We start from the raw sequence: 24,788 nt of genomic DNA, 5'->3' as shown, positions 1-24,788 counted from the left end.
GTGCGATGTGGCGGCACAGTTTAATCGGCGTCTTTGTCTCATCCTGCTAATGAAACAGAGAGTGGCGAGGCCACTTCGATCGAGAGGGTTTTGTTGCTGTCTTGGGGCTTTGGCGTTTTTCCTCGTCACATCGGTTTTATCACAGGGAAGTTAGTTACTGAGTACTTGCAGAGGGTGCTTACGGAGTGATTATCCAGGTGAGAGCTGCCATTTTCTTTTTTGACACAAAAATATTACTAATATCTTAAAGATATCAATTATACGTAGGCTCTGCTGCGATGAAATATTCTAAAATATTATAGATGCACACAACATTACCATAAAAGAATTCCGCTACAGTGATTAGAAACCTTGTATCTCCAACACAAACTATTATCAAGACTGCACTCACAGTCTAATTCTTCAAAAACAACATCTCCAAGAAAGAAACATTACTAACCAATCATAAATTTAGGTTTTCATACCTAAAGACAGTATGCGCCCTTAAAACAGTGTCTTTAACAAGGCTATTGCCAAACACAACCAATTAAAACTAGACCTTAAAATTTCACCTGAAAAATAAACCTCTGTAATTCTAATATTCTCCAGCTCCCTCTTATCGATGCCACTGCTGCAAGTCAAGAAGAGATTCAGGTGAGAGCTGCTATCTGCTTTGTCGCAGTGATTACGGAGTGATTATCCAAGTGGAAGTTATTGTCTGTCAGTCTGTGTCAGGTTTGCCGCAGTGATTAACCGACTGATTTAGTTACACTTCCATTGTCATTGTCTATAGGTGGCACATTCAGTCCAGCTTGGTTGAGAATTACAACAACTGGCCGGAGGCCACAAGGCAAGTGATCTGGCACCGATGTCCCAGTTCTACTAAAAAATGTCTCATGTCCAACTATCCATTGGTCGATCGATTAGATTATGGGATGAAAAGAAAGAACATTGGCGTGCCGCTCAAGGCCAGAAAGCAGAGCTTTACACGTGTGGATAATGTCAGCAGAAATTCCCTTCAGGGCGTCCTGAAACAGGCATATATTCAAACTTGAAGCGAAAGCATCAATCAGGTGATGCAACGGAACGCCCGTAGATAGATTCGGATGCCATAATCGGGGGTCGCGATTATATGGCACGTGAACAAAGATGATGGGCTTTCGATAGGACGTGTCGTACGTCTTGCTCCGTGAATTTTGCTTGGGATGCGGCTCGTGGTTCGTGTTACTTGCACAGCGTACGTGCGGCGTACGACTGCAGTTGACGTGCCAACGCGTAATAAAGTAGACCTTCCATCCATGGAATTATGTTTTAGGCAAAGACCATTGACCGCTAGCCGAAAGTTGCACGATCATGGATGCTGGTGATGCAGGAGTTTCTTTTTTGGAAATGCCAAACGAAAAACGATCAATGCTCACCTCCTAACATTGACACTGATGTTAGATGAAGCTGCAGCTTGGCTTTGGTCTAAAAAGGGAGAATCCCAGTGTGCCTTTTTTCTCCTTGAGAAATGCGAATATTCCTCTAGGTCAGAACTCCAGACATGTCTGTGTTTTCGAAGTTTTTTAGTTAAGTGTAAGTGGCGTCATTCGAATGTTATAACTTCTAAGTGACGTCATTCAATTTTTATAGTTAAATGTAAGTGACGTCATTCAAATGTTATAAATGCAAGCGACGCCATTCGAAATACATTTGGAAATGTTATAAATTTCTAGAGAAAACGTGCACATAGTTATTAAATGGAATCTCCCACCTGTATATTTATTATTGAGAATGCCCCCATGCAATTTTTCAACAAACAATATTGACACTTCATATGTTAAAAATGATAAACTATGTTTTAAATTCCGATAGTTAAACGGAATTTTCTTTAAAAAAATTAAACGACGGCAAAATCTTTGCCAGATTCAATTGATTAAGAAGGAAAGTTTGTTTGTTCAAACATTTATAAGACAAGCTGGGAACACACAAAAAGATTACTCCCCATGAACTACAACACCAAGATGCAAGGCTCCCGCCTTGCCCCATAGCGCGTCCCTCGCTTTTAATGCTATAGAAAACGTGCTGAAAAACTCTCGCATTACCCTCGGCCCATGCATATCTCCTAAGCGATAAGAAGGGTAGCCGTGGACTTCCGAGGGAATCCTCGGAGGTCTATAACACCTTGCCACTATTCCTTGAGCGAATGCCCATATGCCTCAAAACCTGGCTAGTGAAGCAGCATTGGAAGAGCATGTGCGCCGCCATATCTGGTTTCTGCTTACAAAATTGACAAAGACCACTATTTGGTCGGCCTATTCGAATAAGCCAGTCATTTGTCCAAACTCTATTTTAAATATAGAGCCAAGCAAAAAACTTCATTTAGGAGGAGCCCAAGGCTTCCAAATGATTTGCTTGTATGTAGTGCTCGTCCACCAATGAATTGCAACCTGTAGGCAGAGGCGGCGGAGTAGCAAGCGTCCTGAGTGAGCCGCCATGAGATTGTGTCCTTCAGATCTTCTCTTAACTCCACAGGGGCGACGAGTAACCAAAGAATGCAATTAAAACTCATTGATATAGTCATCAGTGAGGCCTCCACTCTTGTCAATTTGATCCACCAAGCGTGTTGCTGTAAAGCAAGTATAAAATTCCATTTTTTTTTCTTCTAGGACAAAGCAAAGATGGATGGCAATGTGCTTGGGAGGCTGACCGTATAGCCAAGACGACTCCCAAAAATCTGTGTTTTTTTTTTCATTACCGATCTGAGCAACTGTGGCTGTATGAAAAATATCCATCTCATCTTTGTTGCATGAGATCAACCCTACACTCAAGCCATGGCCATCTAAGACAGAGAGCACATGCAAACTTCTCGAGGTGAAGGATCCTCAGGCACTCTACAACCATTGGCCAGCGGATTGACACATTTAAAATGTATCAACTTTGTCAAGTACTTTGTTCTAATTTCCTTGTAACAATGCCCTTGAAAACGCAATATAGCTAATATTTCTATAGATGACAAATAATTGGGTTGTCAAATGTCCCATCTCGTGCATCCACCAGCGAAGGAGGAGAGAGCAAGGTTACACTCCGTCACCACCGGTGTGCCACACTAAAGCTATGCACACACAAAACCCTTAGAGCATCTCCACCGGCGGCCCCGATAGCGGCCCGATAGCGATTTGGGGGCAAGGCGTCGTTTTTTGGGCTCGCACCGGCGCGCCCAAACGGCGTCGGCCGTTTTTCGAGCCCAATAGAATCGCCGGCATCCCCGTGCCGGCCCCTTGGCCAAGGGCGCGAATCGGGCGCGCCGGCGCCTCGCGGAACGACGGTTTTTGCGGGTGGGGGCGCCTTGTTAGCGAGAGGACGTGACGGTTCGCATCGGCTGCGACGAGGGAAGGTTGGTCGTCGGCGTTTAATGGTCTTCCACGCGGAAACCGAGGCGGCCACGAGGGCAGCGACTGGCCAAGCGGCGTCCATCACCGTAAATGTGGGTAGTTGCCACCGCTATATAGTATGTACGCCGTCCACCACCGCCGCTCCATTCTCTCCTCTCATCTCCACCACCGCCGTCCCATTCTCTCCTCTCCACATCAAAATGCCGCGCCGTCTGAAGACCACCTACTCGATACTTGGCCTCAATGGCCGCGCGCAGCCTCCACCACCACCGCAGCCGCAGCCGTAGCCGCAGGCCGACGCGGAGTACAGCTCCGACGAGGACGAGGACCCATGGTTCGCGGCGTGGCACGAGGTCTACGTCGCAGACGCGGAAGCAGAGGCGGCGGAGGAGGCACCGCGGTCGGGCGAGCCGCCGCAGGCCCCCGCCCACCCGGAGCAGGCGGCGATCCTCGCGTCGATGAACGCGCAACGGTACCAGCGGTTGAAGGAGGAGGAGCGCGAGTTCGTCAACGACGCGAACCTCGAGCACGTCCTCGAGATCCCGCGCCAGCGAGCGGCCACGGAGGAGGCGGGATGCCGCCTCATGGAGGCGGAGCGACAGAAGCTCGCAGAGCTCAACGCTCATCGCCACTACGAGGCGTTCGCCCGCCAGCAGGCGAGGCGCGCCGAGATCGAAGCTTCTCGGGAAAGGCTGGAAGCACGGGGACAGCACCGCCGGCAAGCCCCTGCGACGCCGGTCGCCATGCTCCACCGCCAGATGCGTGAAGTAAGGGAGGAGAAGCGGGCACGGACGCATGCGGCAATGGCGAAGAACGACGACGAGGCAGGGCCATCGAGCGCCCCAACCGACGGCCAGTAGATCAGGATTAAGTTTTAGTTTTAGTTATGTTTAAATTCGAGCTACTTTTGTATAAATTTCGTATGAATTTCGGTTTTTAAAATATCATTTTAAATTCCAAAATCTATCGGGGCTGGCGTATGGGGGGCGCCGATGTGGGAGTAGCATCCCCAAATAAATGATGATGTGCCGGCGTCCCCATACGGCAGTACCGGCGCTCCTACCGACGACTATTTAGGGACCGTGGGTGGAGATGCTCTTAAAAGCAACACCGAACGGATCAAAAGAAGAGCCATCTCAGGGAGTAGGGAATGAAGGGGCGGAAAAGCCTACACCTACGTGGAGTCGTGGTCCTTCTTGTCTCGCGTTGCCTAACAATATCTAGTGAATGTGAGAAGGACTGATCTACAACCCTAGACTGGTTTCTCCCATTTCTTTGCGGCACTAAATAGGAATCAGATTCTTCACACTCTAGAAAGTTCTTGCGCCAAAATTATTTAGTGAGGTGTTGCTCTTACGGTACACTCATAAATGCAAATGCAACTCTATAATTAACCAAATTGCATGATAGTTTACATAGTTATACTCTCGAGGGACCTCTATCAAGATATTTCTTTTACCATATACACATTAAAACTTTATGCCAATTTGAAAGATACTATAACAAACATGAACTCATATATTTAACTAAGTAATTAATCTAAGTGACACGAAGTAATGTATGCATACGTGTAGATTAGTCTCTCATTTTTCTGAATCAAAGAGAACTTGGTGAGCTAGAGGTTGTTTTCTTCATCAATGTCCCAAAGAATAGTCGAAGAACCTAAATTTTCTTGAATTTTAATATAAATTTTAGTAAATTTTGTTAATGCCGATTGTACTTATAGCTGTACTATAAAATAGAACTTTTAATCTTAGTAACTACATGAAATATTATTTGGTTAACTTATAAAACAAATATAATATATATGTGTAGTAGTAGGACATACTATATGTCGATTGAACAAGCTCTAAAAAAATGTTTAGTATAAAAAACAAGTATTGTTAATCCTTACGGAGACGGGGGGGGGGGGGGGGGGGGGTGAGCTACAACAAAGAGTCCACCTCCATGTCCGTCATCCACCTCTCCCACTCGTATTCCGGCCTCCTCTTCGTCGACAAACTCTTTAGCACGGGCATAGCATTCGCCGCAGTTTCCGGCAGATCGCCTCTGCTTGCGAAACTCGACATCACCGCCAACGAGGAAACGCCTGCCGCCAAGGTTCTCCATTTTGAGCACTCTCCTCATGGCCTTGCTACATAGCATCTTGCTCAGTGCGGACCGCAGGCTGGCAATACCGTTGCTGCCGACTCTTCTCTTCTTGAAGCCGGTTACAAGGTTTGAAGGAGAAATCAATTTAGATCATTTTGGCTTGAGATAATGATATTTTTGTTTTGCCCCCCATAGATCATTGGCAAGCTTTGCTGTTGGAAGAAATTCAGTTTCGTAACTCTACATTGTTAGATGTTTTTTTCGGTTAAGTTACGAGATAAACCGTGGTGTGAGCCTGTTCACAACCAGATCATTTTACCGCTTCGTAGTAGATTAGATCATCGCGATGATCTTATCAGTGGGATGGCACCAGTCAACAAGATCGTGGCGATATGGCGACGAGCGAGTGCAGTGGGATGGCGCCGCTGACCGTTAACTCGATCATGGCCTGAATCATAGCTAGTGTTTATTAGAGTTGTTACAGACTACTTTAGAAAGAGAGAAAACAGAAAACCTGCAGCAATTTAACGCAAGGCAAAAACTGCCGTGTCCCTCTGTTCCTCGTGTGAGTTTATTTCCTCCATTGCTGTTCTACGGGTTCGGTGAGTTTTGCAACTACATCGCCACTGCTTACAGTTCTCCGAATTTACGATGATCAGAACTCTAATGTTACCACCTGAGCAGTTTAGCCACTGTGTGTGAGTCCGCGCTGCTCTGCTCTCCCCCTCGGCACAAGCGCAATTTCCACTTGCGGCAACCAGATCGCAGTTCGTTGGTAACAGACCTCATGGCAGAAACGGGACCGACACCATTGAATCGAACCACGTCTAGATTGCATCTGGTCATCTCCCCCTACCAGAGTTTCAGTGTCCAGCGCAGCTACCTGTACACCCCACAGCGTTCAGTACATAACTGCCTAATTAACAGTGCCCGTCAGTACGTGCCGTGAATCCGTCAGTAGGAAACAACGCACCGCATGCAAGTGCAAAACAAGCACTGTTTGTTTCTCGGCGCTCACAGGAGGCTTCCAAAATGGCCTGAAATCCTGCCTCAAGTCTTGCCTTTTTTTAAAAGCATTATGTGCAGTGTCTCTCATCTGCTTTTTATTCTCTTTTGGATGAATGGAGGTTGGGTTGCTGCATTACGTGTCTCTCAGCTCTGTCTTTTCTCCAAGCTGTATATAGTTCCTTATGGAGCCCTGCCTGAATTCGAGGGTACGTAACCGGTAACCTGCACTCCTGCAGAATAGTTTGCAAGCTGCACTTGCACCATGGACCTCCAAAGCCTTCAGCAGTAGTACTGGTGATGATCGGTCAGGCCACGACGTGCGTGGTCAAGGTTTATCCCTGGCCTGGTTGGTAGCTGTCATTACTCATTGCTCATCAATCGGTCGAAATCTTGTTTTGTTCGTGTCCGAGACAATCATTACTCGCGTACATGATTAGAGGGATCATGGTTAAGCATGGCGTTCACGCATCCGTCAAGCTGCAGGAGCAGGACGCAGGATCGCGTCGCTTCGTGATTGCTTGACTAAATAGCCATGGGATCGATGCATGCATCCTCATTAATTTGCCTCGCCATTATCAGTACCTGGATCTCTCGGCATTATCTTGTTATAATTAGTGCTTGCCTATTTGGCACAGGAGCTGCTAATGCTTGTAGTTGATCACGCTAGATGGTCGTGCAGTCTTTAACAATTCACAAGTGGAATGCTGAAGTCGCGAAGCTGATGAGTTGCAGACATGCTAGCCCACACTACGGAAAGGCTTAATAAAAACTGCAAGTTTCTCATTCTTTGTTTTTATATAGGTGTGTGGTTACCTCTGTCGGCCATTGCATCCAATGTTCTAGAGCAAAGTGAGCAAGTTAGTTAGCGTTAATCTTGAGGATTGTCCTAATAATAATCCATGGTACCTTGCCTTGTAAAGGGGCGACAGAGACGGGAAAGGCGGCCATTACAGGAGAAGAAGGCCTTTTCGTCTGCTTGCGTGTGATGAGCTGATGATTAGAGAAGTCTAAATCAGTAGTAGGTCCTTGACCTTTGGCGCCAAGGGAAAGGGATATAGCGATTAGAAGCACTGATCCATGGTGTCATGCGTGTGTTTGGTCATGTGGTTTGTGCAGTCACACCTAGAGGCTAGAGCGTAGTTTGGACATGGATTTCTTTTAGTAAAGCTGTTCAAAAGGAGTCGGAAGCTCGGAACTGATATGCTGTCCACTGTCAGGGCTTCAGATTTCAGCCTTTCACGCACCGCAACCTGCTAACCTCCCATGTCAACAAGAAACAAAAAACGTGGTCCATTTGCACTACTCCTGGGTGCTAAATGTGTTTAGGCAGGATCGGTCATTAGTCGGTAAGCTAAATTAGCACTCGGGGATCGCGAATCCTATTCGCCGCTCATTGCGGGACGTATCTGGCGCTCCGCTCAGGGAGCGATTTTATGGGCCGGCCCGTTAGTAGCAAGCTTAGCAACGCAACTTTTTTTCTCCGGTTTTCTCGGTTTTTGGCTGTCAACTAGTTCTGTCTTGTGTGTGTGTGGGTTTTTAACGATTTTTTTTCAGTTTGCTATTTTTTGTTCAATTTTGAAAAATACTTTTTAAAATTCTGGAACATTTTTTAAAATTTGAACTTTTTTAGATCTGAACATTTTTGAATTTCGAACTTTTTGAGATTTGAACATTTTTAAATTCAAACTTTTTTGAATTTTGATTTTTTGAGATTCGAACATTTTGTTCATCATCGAAATCCGTTCATGTAACCAACCTTGGGAAAAAAAACGTTCATTTTTAGAATTTGTTTAAGTTAGAAATTGTTCGAGGTGGTAATCCGTTCGTTTTTTTCAAAAATGTTCAACGTGGGACTTCGTGCATTTTCAAATTTGTTCAAAGGTGGAAATTGTCAAAGGTGGAAACCGTTCATAGTTGAAATTCGTTCATGTAATAGGAAATGTTCATAGTTGAAATTCTTTCATCATGGAAATCCGTTCACGTAACCAACCTGTGAAATTAGTTCATCTTTGATAATTGTTTAAAGAAGAAAACCATTCATGTTTGCAATTTGTTCATCATGGAAATCTGTTCATGTCTTTTGGAAAATCCGTTCATCTTTTTTCTAAATTGTTTAAGTTGGAAACTGTTCAACGTGGTAATCCGTTCATTTTTCAAAAATAAAGGTGGGAGTGCGTTCATTTTTAAATTGTTCAAAAACGGAAACTGTTCGTAGTTGAAATTCGATCATTTAGGAATGTTCAAGGAGGAAACCGTTCGTAGTTGAAATTCATTCATGTAATAGGAATGTTTCAGGAATCCGTTCATGCTAGGAATTTTGTTCATCATGGAAATCCGTTCATGTAACCAACCTGGAAAAAAACTTTCATTTTTAGAAATTGTTTAAGTTCGAAACCGTTCTACACGGAAAACCGTTTCATTTTTCAAAAATGTCCAACATGGGGATGCGTACATTTTCAAATTTGTTCGACGACGGAAACCGTTCAAGGCGGAAACCCTTCATAGTTGAATTTTCATTCATGTAATATAAATGTCCAAGGTGAAAATCCGTTCGTAGTTGAAATTCTTTTCTTCAAAAAATGTTTTAAAGAAGGAAACCGTTTATGCTTGTAATTTGTTCATCATGAAAATCCGTTGATGTAAACAACATTTTGTAAAATCCGTTCAACTATGAAAATTGTTTAAGTTGGAACCGTTCAACGTGGTAATCTGTTTCAATTTTCAAAAATGTGCAAGGTGGGAATGCGTTCATTTTCAAATTTTGTTTGGACACGGAAATCGTTCAAGGAGAAAAATCCGTTCGCAATTGAAATTCTGTTCTTCAAAAAATGTTTAAAGAAGAAAACCGTTCATGTAACCAACCTTTGGAAATCTGTTGCTTGTTTTTTCGGTAGCCTTCTTTCATTTCGTAATTTGCTTGCGAGCAGTCCTTGCATTAGTATGAGTTGGCTGACCGTGTTTTGAAAAAAAAATCTAGTTGGAAACCGTTTGATAATCCGTTCTTTTTTCAAAAATGTTGAAGGTGGGAATGCGTTCATTTAATAAAATTTGTTTGAAGACGGCGTTTAAGGAGGAAACCGTTCATAGTTGAAATTCGTTCGTGTAATATACATATGTTGAAACTCTGACTTTCGTACTTTGATTTTCGCACTGCTACTTAGTACTGAGTTTTTGGCACTTTTTACATAATGTTTTCAGAAATGATAGTATGAAAAATACTCCGCATTTTCTCGAGACACTAGCAATGAGGAAAGAACTGGAACTGAAAAAAGAGTGCATCAAGAAGCAGTAAAAACAAAAAGAAGCAGCTACAAACAACTGACACGATGAAACAAAGCAAACAAAAGCGAAACGGAGAATGGTGGCGAGAATGAAGGAGAATTACGTGCTCCAGCCTTTTCACGAATCAGTAACGCGATACGACGAAACGGTACGTGCGAAACCTTACGTGCGAAACGGTATGCTTCAATGGGCTCGGCCCATTTAAACCTATCCTTCGTACTACATGTACGCGGAGCCGATCATACGGTGCGCTTAAAGCGGTCAATAGGCGCACCCCTCGGGGATGTTGATCTAAATTCAGATCGTGAAGCCTTTGGGATCATGCCTTCAGCGGGTTGAGCCCACAGGCCACTTCAGAGCCCAAACTTCTGGATCGCGAATTTGTTAGGTGCTGCCGTCTTATGAGTCGTCGATGGGCCGTGCGAAGAGGGGAACAAGCTTGGTTTTGGACCAAGCTTGCAGATGGAATAGCATTTCGGCATTCCGTTCGGTTGTACTCTTGGCCTGGTGGGAGCTGCCAATGAATTCTAGTTATCTAGTAGAAATCGAAAAAACGAATTCTCAAAAAAAAATAAAAAATTTGAAAGGACAAGTTCTTTGGTACCTGGTCCTACTCTCTGGAGTAGAGAAAAAGCTACAACGCGTCACGTCGACGTTGCCTTCCTCCTAATCGTCAAACTTGAAGGAAGGTGGAATTCACGGTGATTCAGGACTCATCTTCTCGCAGCTTTGTCAACGCTGATCCTCTTGCCTGAGGAGGGCTCCTCGTGGACGGGGCTCAACTGTTTGTCTTATTTCTTCTAACTTTTTTATTGCCAAAAGTCAATCCGTCCACAAAACAATGCAGTAGAGTAATTTAGTTCCACGTAGCTAGCCTGAAGATCCTTCAGCACCAACAAGAGCAGAGTCCGCCAACCAACAATGACAGGTTACCATGCAACAATGTGGTGTACTAAAGCCTGGGCTTTGAGACAAAGTTTGGCAAAAGTTTGGAAACTGCCACACGAGCCAAAACTATTTTGTACATGACAAGGTTGGGTTCTCATCCTTTTAGATAGCCTAAACCATGACACGAGAAGTAAAACCATGTTCATATGGTGGGTGCAAAGCTTGGCACCATCAAAATAATGTTATTTTTGATAAAAGTGATGCATCATTACAAAATTTTATAAGGTTCTTGCAGAATTATCTATTTACTCTACAGGGTATAGCCTATCGAGTGAGCAGCATAGGTCGGAGAAGAAGAAGAAGCACAAAAGAAACCCGAGAAAGGCTTGGTAAAATGCAATGTTGTTGCAAGCTACATAAAAGAGGAGAAGACATGCTGATTGGGCCGGTCCTTCATGATCATGTGGGACACATTATTAACTCGGCTTGAGGTATTTTACCTCTATCAAACAACAGCTGAAGTTGAAGTAATTGCCTGCATACAAGGTTTAGATATGGCTCTTGCACACTCGTCGATAAATTTGGTTATAGGAACTGATTGTAAGGCGGCCATGGATGTCTTCAAGGAGGGAAGCATTGAATCATCAGAAATCAGCATAATTGCAAAAAAGTACAGGCTAAAGAACTCCCCTAATCGGAAAGTAATCCCGGCCAAGTTTGATAGAAGACACAACATTGTTGCTCATTATATTTGTCAGTTTAGTCGTAGAGAGTTGAGTGGAGGTCTGATCCTAAGTGCGTGCCAACCCGCGCATCTAGATTGACTTGGAAAGATTGTAAACCAAACTTTATTTCTTAATTAATACATAACCACTTTAAAAGGAAATTACTTGATTTTATGCTGCTCACACTTATTATGTCAAGTGGGTTCCTATGTAAATCCTACTTGTAGTACGTTTTGGTTTTTCGAGTATAAATTTTGAGACAAAAGTTACACTAAAAAGACAAAAAAGAAATAACACGGACTTAGGTGTGATCTTACGTGACACCTTACTCACGCTGATGAAAACACATTCCATTAAGTAGTGAACATACATGAAGAACTTGACATGTCCGTGGAGTATTAAGCAAGAGTACAAAATCGTGTCTGAAGATTTTGTTTTTAATGTCCTTGCAACATTGCACTCGAAAACACGTTCAATTCAGCAATGTAGTTAATATTTATGCAGATGACAAATAATTGAGTTTTCAAATGGATCTGCTCGAGAAGTACCGACAACCCTAGATCGGTTTCTCCTGTTTCTTGGTGGCACTACATACGAATCGGATTATTCATAGTTCAAAAAGTTCTCACGCCAAAAACTTTCAGCGAGGTGCTGCTCTTACAGTACACACAAGTGCAAATGCAACTCTATAATTAACCTAACTTCCTGATAGTTGAAATAGCCATACTCTCGAGAGACCTCCACCAAGATATTTGTTTTACCATTCACATTAAAACTCTATGTAAATTTGAAAGATATTGTAGCAAACATGAACTCATATATTAACTATGTAACTAATCTAAGTGGCACGAAGTCATGTATGAATACATATATATTAGTCTCTCTTTTTTCGAAACAAAAGGAACTTGGTGAGCGAGGCGTTTTTTTCTCCATTAGTGTCCCAAAAATAATCAAAGAATATGAATTTTCTTGATTTTTTTCTACAAATTTTAGTAAATTTATTAACAATGATGGTACATACATATAATTGTACAACAAATATCATTTTTAATCTTAGAGTAAACGAAATATTTTGTGGTTAACTTAGTAAACATGTATAATATATATGTGTAGTAGTAGGACCATATGTTGATTGAACAAGCTATAAAAAAGGAAAACATGTTTAGTATAAAAAACAAGTATTGTTAATCCTCATAGACGGACGCATTTTAAATACAAAAATAATTTTCCATTTTAAATAATAACTAGAAATAAAGGAAAATAAACTAGTCCTCTCCTTTAGTGAGTGCAATTCTCCACTCAGCCGTTGCCTCTTCCCTTCATCCCGGCAGGGCTATTGGCCGACAGAAGGATTGTGTAGGTCATCCAGCCTTCTTTTGAACATAATAGGAGTAAGTTTAGGTTTAGGTTTGGGTTTGGCACGTGTCCTCAGTCAAATGTCAGTCAACGGCTCTATGCCAGGAGGGAGATGCCGGGTCTGAAGGCACAGATCTGGTGTTATCTTAGCCTCCAAAACGGACACGGTTCGCCGCCATGATTTTTGTTTGGCTAATATTGCAGCCACTCCAGAGCCATAACAACATCATCTCAATCTCCAAGACAAATGCCCTTTGAGAAATTCACGGCGGCGTGCATTGGCCTTCCTCTCCCAAGTGGGTTCGTCCCTAACGAGAATAAGGACGACAGTGGTGGAGTTTGTGTTGATGTGGCGGATGAGGACTCAATTGTTTCTCTGTTTCATTTGTGCTAGTTTTTGTAACTTTAAGTTCTTCTAGTGTCCTTTGGGCCTTTCCGTGCTAATTTTTGAAAAAATCTTGATATTGTAATAAAAAACTATGGTTTGCCAATGCTGGCCTAGACGCGTTGACATCGGTCCGGTCTTGATGATGACCAGCAGCGCAACCACAGCCGCTAGGTGGTGACCGTGCTGATGTCACCAGAACCACGGATCCCATGGGAAGTGTTGCACTGGTGAAGTTGCCGGCGCAGCCAACATCCCGAACTCGTGTAGCACCACAACAAGATTTTGGCCACCGGCCGAGCTCCTCCAGCTCAGGCGCGTTGATGGCGGTCTGCAGGTCGATGTTGCCTTCTTCCATCTCCGCCACCTCCTTCACCTCAAGCGGCGGGTGTTAGAGAATCTCCAGCCGTGTCCCCCCCCCCCCCCAAACGGCGCCAGATCGAGCGTTTGGGGACATATTTTCTTCGTGCCGCGCTTGGAGGACGTCGCTCCCCAGCCGCCGCCCTAAACACCGCCCCCAAACTTGTTTTTATATTAAAATACTCTTTTGCATTTTCATTTCAGTAAAGAGGAGAAATATTACACAAACTACATACCAAACTTGTTTTTATATTAAATACTCTTTTTTGCATTTTCATTTCAATAAAAAAAGAGGAACATTACACAAACTAACACATTTTCAATAAAAAAATAGGAACATTACACAAACTAACACATAGTTTGGCACATGGTTACCACAAATTAAAATATTGCAAAATGAGGAAACCTAACTAGCCTCGCAGATTCCGTATGTTCGCTGCCAAGAAAGAACACTCTCATGCACTCTCAGTCACCCAAACTGGAATCCAGCTGGTAATTATAGCCCTGTTGGTCCTTTGCATGGAGAACATACAGAAACCTCCGTGACCATTTTCGCTACGAAGAAAAAACACTCGGCGTGTTCAATCGTCCTCCTCTTGGTCGTCGATGTGGTAGTGCCGGCGGCAGGACGTGTCGTCGAACACCTTCACGCTCATCTCCTCGTCGCCTTGGTACGAGAATGTGAGCACGCAGCCGGCTGGAGGTCGTGGACGCACGCGAACTTCTCCTAGCCAGTGTGGAGGAACATCTTGCCGCGCCCGTCGAAGAGCACGTCCACTAGCCACCGGTAGAAGCCTTAGCCAGCCTCCCGTAGCTGCAGCGCGGCCGGCTTATTCCGGCGACGAACTCGGCGAACTTGTCCGGCAGCCTCTGGATGCCAAGTGGGTCGCCATTGAGGATGACGATGAACTCGAAATCCAAACCCCCTCGGAAGACGACGACGTCACAGGCGACGGCGACCGTGCAACCCTTGCTGCTCCAGCACGGCCGCGTCCATGGCCACGTCCCCGACCTCGTCCTCGGCCTCTACCCGCCGTGAAATGGCCCTCGACTCTTGAGATGGTGGCGGATATGGTTGGAGAGGGAGGTGGGGGAGCGGTGGCGCTCATTAACGCTGGCACGAAGAGCTAGGTGTGACAAGACGCTTTGTTGCGCCTCTGCGGAAACTGCACCGTCGCTGTGCGTTAATAACTTCCGTCGCGAGGTAGGCGACGGTTAGGTTAAATTTGAATGTGCAGCTGACGCGTCGGTCCTGCGTCTTCTCGCATTTCATTGTGTCCGGCGAGCCTGAAGCGTCCCCTGTGGATCGGAGACGGGTTCGAAGCGCTGGACACCGTATTAGACCCCGCCGAACGGATGGAGAGTTTAGGGCGCGCGGTGATGCGTGTAGTTGACACGTCCGTTGGGAACCCCAAGAGGAAGGTGTGATGCGCACAGTAGCAAGTTTCCCTCAGTAAGAAACCAAGGTTTAATCGAACCAGTAGGAGTCAAGAAGCACGTTGAAGGTTGATGGCGGAGGAGTGTAGTGCGGCGCAACACCAGGGATTCCGGCGCCAACGTGGAACCTGCACAACACAATCACAGAACTTTGCCCCAATGTAACAGCGAGGTTGTCAATCTCACCGGCTTGCTGTAAACAAAGGATTAGATGTATAGTGTGGATGATGATGTTTGTTTGCGAAGAACAGTAAAGAACAATTGCAGTAGATTGTATTTCAGATGTAAAGAATAGGACCGGGGTCCACAGTTCACTAGTGGTGTCTCTCCCATAAGATAGCAGATGTTGGGTAAACAAATTACAGTTGGGCAATTGACAAATAAAGAAGACATAACAATGCACATACAAATATCATGATGAGTACTATGAGATTTAATCAGGGCATTACGACAAAGTACATAGACCGCCATCCAGCATGCATCTATGCCTAAAAAGTCCACCTTCAGGTTATCATCCGAACCCCCTCCAGTATTAAGTTGTAAACAACAGACAATTGCATTAAGTATGGTGCGTAATGTAATCAACACAAATATCCTTAGACAAAGCATCGATGTTTTATCCCTAGTGGCAACAACACATCCACAACCTTAGAACTTTCTGTCACTGTCCCAGATTTAATGGAGGCATGAACCCACTATCGAGCATAAATACTCCCTCTTGGAGTCACAAGTATCAACTTGGCCAGAGCCTCTACTAGCAACGGAGAGCATGCAAGAACATAAATAACATATATGATAGATTGATAATCAACTTGACATAGTATTCAATATCCATCGGATCCCAACAAACACAACATGAAGGATTACAAATAAACGATCTTGATCATGATAGGCAGCTCACAAGATCGAACATGATAGCACAATGAGGAGAATACGACCATCTAGCTACTGCTATGGACCCATAGTCCAGGGGTGAACTACTCACACATCGATCCAGAGGCGATCATGGCGATGAAGAGACCTCCGGGAGATGATTCCCCTCTCCGGCAGGGTGCCGGAGGCGATCTCCTGAATCCCCCGAGATGGGATTGGCGGCGGCGGCGTCTCTGGAAGGTTTTCCGTATCGTGGCTCTCGCACCGGGGTTTCGCGACGGAGGCTTTAAGTAGGCGGAAGGGCGGAGTCGGGAGAGTCACGGGGGCCCCACACGCTAGGGCCGCGCGGGCCCCCTCTAGGCCGCGCCGCCCTAGTGTGGCGGCGCCCCGTGGCCCCACTTCGTCTCCCCTCCGGTCTTCTGGAAGCTTCGTGGAAAAATAGGCCCCTGGGCGTTGATTTCGTCCAATTCCGAGAATATTTCCTTACTAGGATTTTTGAAACCAAAAACAGCTGAAAACAGCAACTGGCTCTTCGGCATCTCGTCAATAGGTTAGTGCCGGAAAATGCATAATAATGACATATAATGTGTATAAAACATGTGAGTATCATCATAAAAGTAGCATGGAACATAAGAAATTATAGATACGTTTGGGACGTATCAAGCATCCCCAAGCTTAGTTCCTACTCGCCCTCGAGTAGGTAAATGATAACAAAGATAATTTCTGAAGTGACATGCTATCATAATCTTGATCAATACTATTGTAAAGCACATGAGATGAATGCAGCGATTCGAAGCAATGATGAAGATAATGAGTAAACAAATGAATCATATAGCAAAGACTTTTCATGAATAATACTTTCAAGACAAGCATCAATAAGACTTGCATAACAGTTAACTCATAAGCAATAAGTTCTTAGTAAAAGCGTTGAAACAACACAAAGGAAGATATAAGTTTCAGCGGTTGCTTTCAACTTTAACATGTATATCTCATGGATAATTGTCAACACAAAGTAATATAACAAGTGCAATAGGTAAACATGTAAGAATCAATGCACACAGTTGATACAAGTGTTTGCTTCTAAGATAGAAAGAATAGGTAAACTGACTCAACAATAAAGTAGAAGATAGGCCCTTCGCAGAGGGAAGCATGGATTACTATTTTTGTGCTAGAGATTTTCATTTTGAAAACAAGAAACAATTTTGTCAACGGTAGTAATAAAGCATATGTGTTATGTATAAGACATCTTATAAGTTGCAAGCCTCATGCATAGTATACTAATAGTGCTCGCACCTTGTCCTAATTAGCTTGGGTTAACACGGATTATCATTGCATAACATATGTTTCAACCAAGTGTCACAAATGGGTACCTCTATGCCGCCTGTACAAGGGTCTAAGGAGAAGGTTCGCATTGGATTTCTCGCTTTTGATCATTCTCAACTTAGACACCCATACCGGGACAACATAGACAACAGATAATGGACTCCTCTTTTAATGCTTAAGCATTCAACAACAGGTAATATTCTCATAAGAGATTGAGGTTTTATGTCCAAACTGAAACTTCCACCATGAATCATGGCTTTAGTTAGCGGCCCAATGTTCTTCTCTAACAGTATGCATACTCAAACCATTTGATTGTGAAAACCGCCCTTACTTCAAACAAGACGAACATGCATAGCAACTCACATGATATTCAACAAAGGTAAAAGAGTTGATGGCGTCCCCAGAAAACATGGTTACCGCTCAACAAGCAACTTACTAAGAAATAAGACACATAAGTACATATTCTTCACCACGATAGTTTTTAAGCTATTTTGTCCCATGAGCTATGTATTGTAAAGGCAAAGAATAGAAATTTTAAAGGTAGCACTCAAGTAATGTACTTTGGAATGGCGGAGAAATACCATGTGGTAGGTAGGTATGGTGGACACAAATGGCATGGTTATTGGCTCAAGGATTTGGATGCACGAGAAGAATCCCTCTCAATACAAGGCTAGGCTAGCAAGGTTGTTTGAAGCAAACTCAAGTATGAAATGGTGCAGCAAGACTCACATATAAATATATTGTAAGCATTATAAGACTTTACATCTTCTCCTTGTTGTTCAAACACCTCAACCAGAAAATATCTAGACTTAGAGAGAACAATCATGCAAACCAAATTTTAACATGCTCTATGTAGTTATTCATTAATGGGTACAAGGTACATGATGCAAGATCTTAAACAAGATCTATATGAGCACAACAATTGCCAAGTATCACATTATTCAAGACATTAACCCATTTACCACATGCGGCATTTTCCGTTTCCAACCATATATCAATGAACGAGTTAGTTCAACCTTCGCAATGAACATTTAAGAATAAAGCTAAGAACACATGTGTTCATACGAAATAGCGGAGCGTAATATCTCCAATATAAAGGATTGTGGGATCCAATTTTATTCAAACAAAACAAAAACAAAAACAAACAGACGCTCCAAGCAAAGCACATAAGATGTGACGGAATAAAAATATAGTTTCACTAGAGGAACCTGATAATGTTGTCGATGAAGAAGGGGATGCCTTGGGCATCCCCAAGCTTAGATGCTTGGATCTTCTTAAAATATGCAGGGATGAACCACGGGGGCATCCCCAAGCTTTGACTTTTCACTCTTCTTGATCATATTGTATCATCCTCCTCTCTTGACCCTTGAAAACTTCCTCCACACCAAACTCGAAACAAACTCATTAGAGGGTCAGTGCATAATTCATATATTCAGAGGTGACATAATCATTCTTAATACTTCTGGACATTGCACAAAGCTACTGAAAGTTAATGGAACAAAGAAATCCATCAAACATAGCAAAACAGGCAATGCGAAATAAAAGGCAGAATCTGTCAAAACAGAACAGTCCGTAAAGACGAATTTTAAAATGGCACCAGACTTGCTCAGATGAAAATACCCAAATTGAATGAAAGTTGCGTACATATCTGAGGATCACGCACGTAAATTTGCAGATTTTTCTGAGTTACCTACAGAGAATTCTGCCCAGATTCGTGACAGCAAGAAATCTGTTCCTGCGCAGTAATCCAAATCTAGTATTGGCTTTACTATCAAAGACTTTACTTGGCACAACAATGCAATAAAATAAAGATAAGGAGAGGTTGCTACAGTAGTAAACAACTTCCAAGACTCAAATATTAAACAAAGTACTATAGTAAAATCATGGGTTGTCTCCCATAAGCGCTTTTCTTTAACGCCTTTCAGCTAGGCGCAGAAAGTGTGCATCAAGTGTTATCAAGAGATGAAGCATCAACATCATTACCAGGGGTGTTGGGAGTTTCCTCAACAATGCATGTTATCTGGTCTATATAAGTAACTCCTCTTTGTACGCTTTTAGGCTTACTATTCTCATCAAACAAATTTTCAGGAACACGCCAAGCATAATTATTTTCTAGAGCTTCATGCATTCCTAGGAGCTTGCTAGGTATCAGTGCTTTAATTTCCTTACCATCATTAACATTACTAGTGTACCTTATTCTATCCATATCCATCTTTTCAAGTGTTCTTTTAAAATAAGGGAACAAACCAAGCCTCTTATGCTTGATAAAAACTTTTCTAACTTCTTTAACTATATCTTCAAATTCTCTAACAAGGACTTTTAAAACAAAATTTCTCTTTTCTCCCCTCTCCATATCAGAAAGTGTAAGAAACATATGTTGTATTATGGGATTGAGATTAACAAATCTAGTTTCCAACATGTGTACTAAACAGGCAGAAGCACTTTCATAAGTAGGAGCAAATTTTAATAATGGTATATCTTCAAAATCTTCATCCATACTAACATGGGTGAAAAATTCTTATATATTATCTCTTCCAATGATAGACCCTTGTCCTACCGGTATTTTTTTCAGAGTGAACTTAGGAGGAAGCATGATGAAATAAACAAAAAGTAAATAAAGTAAATGCAAGTAACTAATTTTTTTGTGTTTTTGATATAGAGAACAAGACAGTAAATAAAGTAAAACTAGCAACTAATTTTTTTGTGTTTTGTTTAAGTGCAGCAAACAAAGTAGTAAATAAAATAAAGCAAGACAAAAACAAAGTAAAGAGATTGGAAGTGGAGACTCCCCTTGCAGCGTGTCTTGATCTCCCCGGCAACGGCGCCAGAAATTTGCTTGATGCGTGTAGTTGACACGTCCGTTGGGAACCCCAAGAGGAAGGTGTGATGCGCACAGTAGCAAGTTTCCCTCAGTAAGAAACCAAGGTTTAATCGAACCAGTAGGAGTCAAGAAGCACGTTGAAGGTTGATGGCGGAGGAGTGTAGTGCGGCGCAACACCAGGGATTCCGGCGCCAACGTGGAACCTGCACAACACAATCACAGAACTTTGCCCCAACGTAACAGCGAGGTTGTCAATCTCACCGGCTTGCTGTAAACAAAGGATTAGATGTATAGTGTGGATGATGATGTTTGTTTGCGAAGAACAGTAAAGAACAATTGCGATGATTGTATTTCAGATGTAAAGAATAGGACCGGGGTCCACAGTTCACTAGTGGTGTCTCTCCCATAAGATAGCAGATGTTGGGTGAACAAATTACAGTTGGGCAATTGACAAATAAAGAAGGCATAACAATGCACATACAAATATCATGATGAGTACTATGAGATTTAATCAGGGCATTACGACAAAGTACATAGACCGCCATCCAAAGATGCATCTATGCCTAAAAAGTCCACCTTCAAAGTTATCATCCGAACCCCCTCCAGTATTAAGTTGTAAACAACAGACAATTGCATTAAGTATGGTGCGTAATGTAATCAACACAAATATCCTTAGACAAAGCATCGATGTTTTATCCCTAGTGGCAACAGCACATCCACAACCTTAGAACTTTCTCGTCATCGTCCTGCATTTAATGGAGGCATGAACCCACTATCGAGCATAAATACTCCCTCTTGGAGTCACAAGTATCAACTTGGCCAGAGCCTCTACTAGCAATGGAGAGCATGAAAGAACATAAATAACATATATGATAGATTGATAATCAACTTGACATAGTATTCAATATCCATCGGATCCCAACAAACACAACATGAAGGATTACAAATAAACGATCTTGATCATGATAGGCAGCTCACAAGATCGAACATGATAGCACAATGAGGAGAAGACGACCATCTAGCTACTGCTATGGACCCATAGTCCAGGGGTGAACTACTCACACATCGATCCGGAGGCGATCATGGCGATGAAGAGTCCTCCGGGAGATGATTCCCCTCTCCGGCAGTGTGCCGGAGGCGATCTCCTGAATCCCCCGAGATGGGATTGGCGGCGGCGGCGTCTCTGGAAGGTTTTCCGTATCGTGGCTCTCGGTACTGGGGGTTTCGCGACGGAGGCTTTAAGTAGGCGGAAGGGCGGAGTCGGGAGAGTCACGGGGGCCCCACACGCTAGGGCCGCGCGGGCCCCCTCTAGGCCGCGCCGCCCTAGTGTGGCGGCGCCCCGTGGCCCCACTTCGTCTCCCCTCCGGTCTTCTGGAAGTTTCGTGGAAAAATAGGCCCCTGGGCGTTGATTTCGTCTAATTCCGAGAATATTTCCTTACTAGGATTTCTGAAACCAAAAACAGCAACTGGCTCTTCGGCATCTCGTCAATAGGTTAGTGCCGGAAAATGCATAATAATGACATATAATGTGTATAAAACATGTGAGTATCATCATAAAAGTAGTATGAAACATAAGAAATTATAGATACGTTTGGGACGTATCACGCGGCTCAGAACGCAAATTTATCCAATCCTAAATAACTTTGGGGTCGCTTTGAGAGACGTGGTTAGAGCTTGCCTACTGTCACCCGGCAGGCGAACGTACATCGCCGACTCGCTTTGCGCCCAGCACGAGTCAGAGGAGTCCTAGTCCTCCTCGGAGTCGGCGTCGCCATGGGCCGTGGTAGTTGCCAATGGATTCTACTAGAATCAATCCATACGACGTGTTCATCAGTAGCCGCTCCTACTCTCTGGAGTAGAAAAAGGGAAAACGCGTCGCCGTCGCCTTTGTCCTGAAGCCACGGACGAGTCAAACCTGAAGGTGGAATTCGCGGTAGCTCGGAACTCGTCTTCTCTTTCTCATCCCTGTATTTGTCAACGCTAATCCGCTCGCCCAAGGGTTCCTCAAGCAAGGGCCTCGACTATTTCTCCTTTTCTTCTTCTATACATCTATTTTGTTTTCGCGTCAATTGGTCTTATTCATCAAACCATGCAAGTGGTTTGCAGACAATAATTTCAGGCGACTTGTCCTGCCCGTACCCGTCTGCTGATCCTTGAGAAATTTTCGTTGTTTTTACCGAAGTGAACATCAAAGCTACCAGTTCCACGCAGCAGCCATTCTTGAGCAGGAACAAGAGCAGAAACTGGCTTCCATCAGCAGCGGGATCGGCCGCATAATTCAGCAGACAAGACCAAGATTAATTATGGACGACGATGGAGCGAGGAAGGAGTCAGCATGCAGTCGCTCTCCAGGAAAAGACGGCCGGCCACCACCACCACGAGCAGGCAGAGAAAGGCGAGTTGGCGTGCGTCTCCACCCGGGCGGACCCTGCCTGCCATGTGGCGTCCACGATAGCAACCTGTGCCCTGTGCGGCTGTGCCACGTCTTATTCAATCTTGCTTTCTGCTCTGCGTATTTTGTTAGGGAATAATAATCCAGCAATGATGCATTCTCGAAGGACAGAGGCAATGACACACCCCTGCTAATTGAGCACCCAGGACCAAACAAATGCAAAGGCGAAGGGAGGCACCTTTACAAAGCGGTTTCGGTTTAAATACTCCTATGGACCAAAAATGTTTGGCAATCAATCAATCAAGCTAGCTAGCTACTCATTTTGATTCCTCCAATGATTGAGCAATCATGATGATTTATAAATATTACTACCTCTATTTGAAAATAGGAGTATATGAAGAACAATGCTAAATTATGTTGCACAGAGAGAAGAATTGGCCAGATGGTTGAATTGCGTGGAACATACACATCCAAATCCATTTCTTTCCCATTCGCCTCAACCACCGGTTCATTATATTACACAGGCTATTCTTTTTCCTCCCACCTCTCAATACCTCCCCATTTTTCAATTTATAAATTTTTAAAAGGGAAACACATCGAAGAACAGCATAACAACACAGCTTTTTCTTTGCCTTGGGCTAAGACGCCTCGATCCTCTCTTTAGAACCTGACGATCTTGGGCGCGCGCACGACGGGGTTGTCCCTGGCGATGGCGTCCCTGGCGGCCGCCCTGTAGTCGAAGGTGCAGCCGTGGCGGTCCGAGTACCGGTGCTCGCCGCAGAACGTCCGGTCGCACCGGCACCGGAACCCGGTCAGCCCGACGCGCTTCCGGCAGCTGGAGCACCGGTTCACCGACGTCTTTGCGGGCTTCACCTCCAGCGCCGGAGCTTGGTCAACGGCGGGGCTGGACGGCGATAGCTCAACCTGCGTAGCCGGCCTCGGCCTGTCGACGACCGCCGCGGGGGTGGAGACGGAGACTGCCGCAGGCATGGAGGAGGAGGACGGCGAGGACGGGCGTGCGACGGCGAGGAAGCAGTTCTGGCAGAGGTTCTGCGTGGCCGGGTTGCCCGGGAAGCCGCAGCGGTTGGCGCAGAGCGTGATCTCCGGCGCCCGCACCTCCGTCGGCTCCTCCTTGCTGTGGTCGCGCTGCGCCATGGGAAACGAACGGGCTGTGTCTGTGTCTGGTCCGGAGAGTCCGCGCGTACGTCGCGGTACGAGAGAGAGGCTGGCTGGATGGTGGCTGGGGGAGGAGAGAAATGGAGAATGGTTTCTTGAGCTGGATCGATCGGCGAGGGGAACGGAGCGAAGATCGGGGTCCTTTTATCGGGAGGAGACGACGGACGGGGGGACGCGCTCTCTCGAGGACGAGACAACGACCTTCCCGCCCCCGCGTGTTATACTATTTTCCTCTTCCGGTATTGGCCCCGTTGGCGTGGCGCGCGGGCATGGGTGAATTGGCGACGCTGCCCTCCGTTTCGGTCACGGACGCCAGCGGATAGATTTGCTAAATATCACCACGTTGCTATCAAAATTTAATTTACCAAGAGCATCTCCCCATGCAAGCACTAAATTCTAACTAGCACCGGTTTAGGGATTCTAGTGAGAAAACTGCTCGCATCGGCATTTTTAATAAAAAATTCATATCTCGAACCTAATATAAGTGCCAACAAAATTTAAAGAAACTGTAGAAAACAAGGCAATCGACCATATTTGCAACTGCCGAAAATTCTCGCCAACCCAGACGTGTGTTGCCGATTAGTATTTAGGTGTGGTCGCTGGAGATGCTCTAAGTGGCTCCACTTTTGGATTTCACGAAAAAGAATTCATCATATTTAATTTTCTAGAGATTTTGCTAGTTCGTGGAGCACGACCTCCCTCCTTGAGTGCCTCCGTGGCATGTAGCCCCAACCTCCACACAAGCAGCGCGTGCTGGTGGGCGTAGGCGCGGATGACTGGGCGAGCATGTTGTTACGGTGGCGGCTAGGCCCTCGACCTTTGCGCGTTGGTGCGGAGGAGGGCTAGGTGGCCATGGCCATTGGTGTTGTCTCTAAGGGGATCTGAAGGAGACAACCAGATTTGAATTCAATTGATTATTTCCCCGCTGATATTATTCCATATGCACGTGTCTTTTAAATGCATTGGTGGGACTTCAATTCGGTAACGATAAAAATGACATTTGAGCATGTGTTGATACTTTGCAAGAGTCGGCTTTATCTCTTGAAGCTTCGTCATCGAGGAAGTGACGCTTGCGCATCGAGGATGCCTAGGAAGCTTCGGAAGAAGGCGAGGATGCCTAGCTGGGGGATGTTTGCTGATGCAATGTAAAGAAGGGATGTTCTTAGCTCTCTTTGTGTATAAAAATAAATTCGTTAGGAAAGAACTTGCATGCGTGTTGAAACACTTGTTCCACAGAACCAAGGGCGACTAAAGTTTCCAGCTCTCGCCGGAGGATCCGCCGCTCCCCTTCGCCTCCGGTTGCCGTTCTGGCGCCGTG

General features: G+C 44.6%; 1 protein-coding gene across 1 annotated transcript; it reads right to left on the bottom strand.

The window, feature by feature from the left end:
- Positions 1 to 22,632: 22,632 nt before the first annotated feature.
- On the bottom strand, positions 22,633 to 23,659 carry LOC127302076 (zinc finger A20 and AN1 domain-containing stress-associated protein 1-like). The gene has a single exon (XM_051332424.2). It carries the CDS (start codon positions 23,447 to 23,449, stop codon positions 22,955 to 22,957), a length of 495 nt encoding a protein of 164 aa, XP_051188384.1. The 5' UTR covers positions 23,450 to 23,659; the 3' UTR covers positions 22,633 to 22,954.
- Positions 23,660 to 24,788: the final 1,129 nt, after the last annotated feature.

This window comes from Lolium perenne, chromosome 5, assembly GCF_019359855.2.
Source record: "Lolium perenne isolate Kyuss_39 chromosome 5, Kyuss_2.0, whole genome shotgun sequence".
Classification (NCBI taxonomy): domain Eukaryota; kingdom Viridiplantae; phylum Streptophyta; class Magnoliopsida; order Poales; family Poaceae; genus Lolium; species Lolium perenne.
Note: the sequence above shows the minus strand (reverse complement) of the source record. Positions and strands in the feature narration are given on the sequence as shown.